General features: G+C 39.3%; 1 protein-coding gene across 4 annotated transcripts in view; it reads left to right on the plus strand.

The window, feature by feature from the left end:
* Positions 1-5,420, plus strand: part of ak8 (adenylate kinase 8) — a 184,619-nt gene extending 179,199 nt beyond the window's left edge. For 3 of the 4 annotated variants that reach the window (XM_072566204.1, XM_072566206.1, XM_072566207.1), the window contains one exon: positions 3,966-5,420. In XM_072566204.1, coding sequence (XP_072422305.1) covers positions 3,966-4,212 — 247 coding nt within the window. In that variant the 3' untranslated portion in view covers positions 4,213-5,420. The remainder of the gene's footprint in view (positions 1-3,965) is intronic. The other variant, XM_072566205.1, reaches the window with a different exon arrangement.
* Positions 5,421-6,000: the final 580 nt, after the last annotated feature.

Here is a 6,000-nt window from a genome sequence, read left to right on the forward strand (position 1 = left end):
ATTGTTAAGGGTGAGGACCAGTTCGGCCAAACGAATGAGAGTGTCAGTGGAAGGGTACTGTTGGGGACGTCTGGAGAGGAAAAAACGGAGGACTTGGAGGCCCTGGTCATGGCGGATGGAGGTGTAGAGGGATTGGATATCCATGGTGAAGATAAGGCGTTGGGGGCCGGGGAAACGGAAGTCTTGGGGGAGGTGGAGGGCGTGGGTGGTGTCTCGAACATATGTGGGGAGTTCCTGGACTAGGGGGGGATAGGACAGTGTCGAGGTCGGTAGAGATGAGTTCAGTGGGGCAGGAGCATGCTGAGACAATGGGTCGGCCAGGGTGGTCAGGCTTGTGGATCTTGGGAAGGAGGTAGAACAGGGCAGTGCGGGGTTCCCGGACTATGAGGTTGGAAGCTGTGGGTGGGAGATCTCCTAAGGTGATGAGGTTCTGTATGGTCTGGGAGATGATGGTTTGGTGATGGGGGGGGGGGGGGTGGGGTCATGGTCGAGGGAGCTGGATCAATGTCAAGGACTTTCTATGTGTAAATAAAAGGTAACTATGTGGTATGATGCTGGCCTCTGTGGAGTTATTTCACTCACTTTTTTTTTGAAGCTCATTTGTCATCTATAGTTATCATTTTGCAGGATCCTCCTCCAATCTCCCTCACTTGTCTTCTTAAGAACCTCTTTACAAATTATACCTCATTTTGGTCATTTAGCTCATTACACTTTATGCAGTAAGTGTAAAGTTTTGTTTCATTGTATTCATTTGAAGCACCTAGGAATGTTTTATGAAGTTGTACAGATGTTATTTAATAATAATTTCCTGTGTTTTGTTGAAGGTATTCTCTCTATTAACTACACCCCTTAAATTAGTTTCAAATGCAAAATTTTGAAATTGTGCTTTCAATTCCTCAGTCCAAATTGTTTGCATAAATGTTGAACAACAGTGGTCCCAGCACCAATTTTTAATGAAACACTAAGGCCTAAAATTTTCCAGTTTGATTAATGACCATGTGACCCCTATTCTAGTGCATTTCAAACTTTTTCCCACCATGACTGCATTTCGACTTTGGCAAATGTTTATGCACAAGACGCAGGGCAGGAGAGGATATTGATGGACAGCCTATCCTTGTTCGAGTCCTACTTGGGCTCCCTTCCACAACTGTTTCTCCAGTACATCGAATTAGAAAAAAATCATCAGCTTTGCTTCCAATTTTCATCCTCCTCTCACATTTATATGGTCCAACCCTGACTCTTCCTTTCTATTCCCTGTCTTCACTGTTGCTGTGTCTGGAGATAAGCCGTCCACCAATATCCACTACAAACCCACCGACTCCCACAATTACTTTACTGGCACTTCCTTACACCCTGCTTCTTGCAAAAATTTCCATTTTCCTGGTTTATCTATCTCCATCTCCTCTCTTCCAATGCTGCCACTTTCCATAGGGCTGCCTTTGACATGTTCTTCTCTTTCCTCAACCGAAGATTCCCCCAAGCTGCTTGACAGGTCACTGAGCATGTCTGATCCATTGCCTTCTCTTCGCCTTCGCCCTTTCCCCGCACCCACAAGGTGATTCAAGGGATCATCCTCTGCCATTTCTGTCACCTCCATCAGCATGTCACCACCAAATACTTTTTATCTTCCACTCCACTGTCAGTGTTCCTCAGGGACCATTCTGTCCATGACACCTGCCCATTCCTCTATTACTTGCCCCATGACATCTTCACAAACAATCACAGAAGGCAAGTGTTCAACGCACAGAAGGCAAAACACTTGCCCTTTTACCTCCTCCCTCCTCACTGTCCCATGGCCCTTAAACACGTGTTGCAGCTGACACAGCAGTTTGCTTATACTTCTTTCAATGTAGTCTGCTGTATTGGATGCTCATGATGTGGTCCCCATTACTTTGGCAAAGCTAAGTGCAGACTGGGTGACTGCTTTGTGGAATATCTCCACTCTGTCCGTAAGAATGGTCTTTGAGAATTTCTTGGCATTTCAATAGACCATATTGCTCCCATGCTAATATTTCTATTCTAGGTATGCTGCATTGTTCCAATGAAGCCCAAAAGGAACAACACATGTACTGCTTAGGCACTTTTCAGCATTCAGGACTCAACAACTTCATAGCATGACCTTCTTCCTCCATTTTGATTTTGCTTACAAGTCTGTCTTCCTCCTTCATCCTCCTCTCAAGCCCACCACACACAAACAAAAACACACGTACACACACACATACACACAGTCACACTCAGTCTCACACACACACAGACACAGACACACAGTCACACACACTTACACATACACACAGTCTCACACACATACAGACAGAGACACACAGATGGCTGTCAGCAAAGCAGACCCATTTTCTACTTTCACACCTCATTTTACACAGTTTAAAATTGCAAAATTCCCTTTACCACCATTAGCACCCCCTTGTATTTTGTTATAGGCACATTATGATCCATTCCATTTGCTCCTCCTCCCCATCTGTCAACAGCATAAAAAACACCATTTTTCAGCCCTTTTCAGTTCTGAAAAAGTCATGTTGGACTTGAAGTGTTAACTCAGTTTCCTTCCACCACAGATGCTGCCAGACTTGTTGATTTTCTCCACGATGGTTTTTATTTCAGATTTCAAAAAACACAGTATTTTGCTTCCTTTTTCGTGCTGACTTACATTCTCATTTCCTAAATGTTTTTCTGTTACGTGTTTGAATAAGGATTCTGTTATATTTCCTGCCTCTGATCTTAACCTACATGGTGCGTTTCCCATTACACTTTTAGCAGTTGTTATGTTTAAGAGTATTAGTGTTCCCGTAAAGTGTTTGGATTACAAAGTTTGGTTTTTAAACATATGTGTGAAACTGATGCAGACTGAAAGAAAGTGAGTACATCTCATTATTTTCTTTTGCTGACTGCCTCTGGCTGTGGGCTGCATCTATTCAAAAGCCCAATGTCATAAACAACTTCAATTTTTGCATCGTGGTGTGATGTTTCTCTTTGAGTCTTCAGCTGGCACCAGACAAGTGCATTGCTAGCTCTTGCTAGTGACTGCCTTGACTTTTCTCAGTAATATTTTAAAGTTTTCAGAAAAAAATTACTGTATTTTAAATTAGATTAATGTCAAATGCAAGTTTACTTCAAAGACATCAATTTATGTGGTCATTCTAATTTCAATATCTATTTATAATGTGCTGTCTGTGATATTTATTATTTTTCTTTTAGGTTTGATTTGTCTTTATGTTTAATCGAGACAACTTCAATTGCCATGTGATGAATTATTTACACTAGTTCTAATTTTTTGTCAAATATAATTAACAAATCAGTAAGATACATTAACTAATCAGTCATTAGCTATTTACTACAGCACAGCTCAGCACGATGCTCTAGAATTTATGATCTTTATTACATTGTATATTTAATTAGTTCTTGCAAGTATTATCTCAATTTAAATTATTGTCATGTGATTGAGCATAACTATTTGCTATAGATTTGATCATTATCTCTAATGTGTTATGAATAATTTTAATGTTTCTCAAAGTTATTTTGAATATTCCGTGACAATTTTGTGAGGTTTATTCCATCGATGGCCCTGTACTGTGGACCATTCAATGTTTTCAGCACTTTTTCTTAATATTAATTTATTAACTTGTAATTTCCTCTTGCCTCCTGTCTGTGATTGCTATATTTTCATGATTCAGGTATTGTTTCTATATTAGGATAAATTAATTATGCAAGTAATATGTTTTAAAATTCTGAGATTGTGCAATCATAAGAATATAAGTTTATTACTAAATGAAGTGTTATCTTAGGCTGTTCCATTGGAAACAGATTTTAAAAAGTAACTTTATAATAATCTTGATGATCAGAAATATCCTAATAACATCAGTAGGGCTCGCTTCAGCACAGCTTATGTAATTAATTTCTCATGATATTCATTCCTTTGTGATACAATTATTATTTTCTATTTTGCTTTCTAGATATCATTCCATATACAAACCAGCACCAACTAGTGAGGTTTACAGTCGCTGCAAAATAAATCCCAAGGATGCTGAAGAAAATGTGGAAAAAGCACTTGAAGTTTATCATGCCAATGTGAGTGAGTTGGAGCAATTCTACAGCCCTGCAATCCATGTCAATGCAGACCAGGATCCTTACACTGTGTTTGAATACATCGAGAGCTGTGTTGTCAAGCCACTGTCAAAAAACCCAAATGCCTTTGTTTGAGTGATATTGTAGCTAAGAAACTATGACGTCTTTCCTACAGTTTAGATTCTGAATATTTAAATCTTATTAATAGTCATTTATTTAACAGTAAATTTACTTCTTAATTTCTCCTAAATACACACAGTTTCCAATATTCTGTCAGATCTTGCCTTATAACATCTCCATATGTGTGCTAACCAATGGAAATTATATTAGAGAAAGAGGTTGATTTTTATACAAATCTCTGTCAAACAACTTGGGTAGAAAAAAATAGCTTATGCATCTTCTTGATCTGAGGTTGTAGACAGAACAACGATATTATCTACAAGACTATGGAGCTGATGTACCTTATCCTGTGATTGTAATGATCTTCTAATCATTCTGAGTGTTGGACCCAACCAGATGAATCTTTGAGAAAACATTCTTTGATGCAAGGTCTTCCAGGTCCATATATGTAATCAGTTAGCTCTTTATCAGGTCGGCAATAAAGCTTATTATTAAACTAGGCACAGTCAAAGCTGATCCTGTGCCAGAAAGTCAGTGGTTTTGACATTCAAGATTAAACACCTTCCAATTTATGGATGACACGAAGGGTAAATAAAATTGCCAATAATTACTTGTTTCAGTTGTCATTGCTTACCTTGCTTATTGTAACCTTCTTGCGTCGTGTGCATATGAAATGTACAGTATATGCACTATTGCCCTAAGATCAGGGGAGAGACTAATTCATACAATTGCTAACTAAATTGTGGAGGACATATTGAGAACACCTAATGACAAACTACATATGAAGGTATGATGTACAACAAATAAAATGGTAGCTGTTTACCTATGGTGAGAAAACTCAAGCACCCTCCCTTTGCTGAAGCGCCCTTTACTGTTGATAATTATTTTATCAAATTGAAGCTTATTTTCTGTACAATAGACCAGCTTACAATCTTGATTTCCAGAATTTCTATTGTCAGTTCTCTTCATATACTTTTGTTTTAATCTTCAGATACTTTTAATTCATACTGAACCCTTACATCTTCAATCTAGCAGGTTTTGAGATTTGTAGTTCAGGTTGTGAGGGTCTGGATATAAGTTTGTTCGCTGAGCTGAAAGATTCGATTTCAGACGTTTGTCACCATACTAGGTAACATCATCAGTGAGCCTCCAGTGAAGTGCTGGTATTATATCCCACTTTCTATTTGTGTTTAGGTTTCCTTGGGTTAGTGATGTCAATTCCCACTCTTTTCTCAGAGGGTGGTAAATGAGGTCCAAATCAATGTGTTTGTTAATAGAGTTCCGGTTGGGATGCCATGCTTCCAGGAATTCCTGTACATGTGTCTGTTTGGCTTGTCCTAGGATGGATATGTTGTCCCAGTCGAAGTGGTGTCCTTCCTCATCAGAATGTAAGGATACTAGTGTTAGTGGGTCATGTCTTTATGTGGCTGTTTATGTTCATGTATCCTGGTGGTTAGTTTTCTGCCTGTTTGTCCAATGTAGTGTTTGTTACAGTTCTTGCAAGGTGTTTTGTAAATGACGTTCATTTTGCTTGTTGTCTAGATAGGTCTTCTAAGTTCACTAGCTGCTGTTTTCGTTTGTTGGTAGGTTTGTGGGCCTACCATCTTCAATCTCTCCCTCTTACAAGCCATAGTGCACACCTGCTTGAAGAAGACCACCATCATCCCAGGATCTAAGAAAGCACATGCAATGTGTCTTAATCACTACTGCCCAGTGGCTCTGACCTTAAGAATAATGAAGTGCTTCGAGAGGCTGGTCATCATCTCCAGTCTCCCAACTTGCCTTGACCCCTTACAATTTGCC

Source organism: Chiloscyllium punctatum, chromosome 49 (genome assembly GCF_047496795.1).
Source record: "Chiloscyllium punctatum isolate Juve2018m chromosome 49, sChiPun1.3, whole genome shotgun sequence".
Lineage (NCBI taxonomy): Eukaryota > Metazoa > Chordata > Chondrichthyes > Orectolobiformes > Hemiscylliidae > Chiloscyllium > Chiloscyllium punctatum.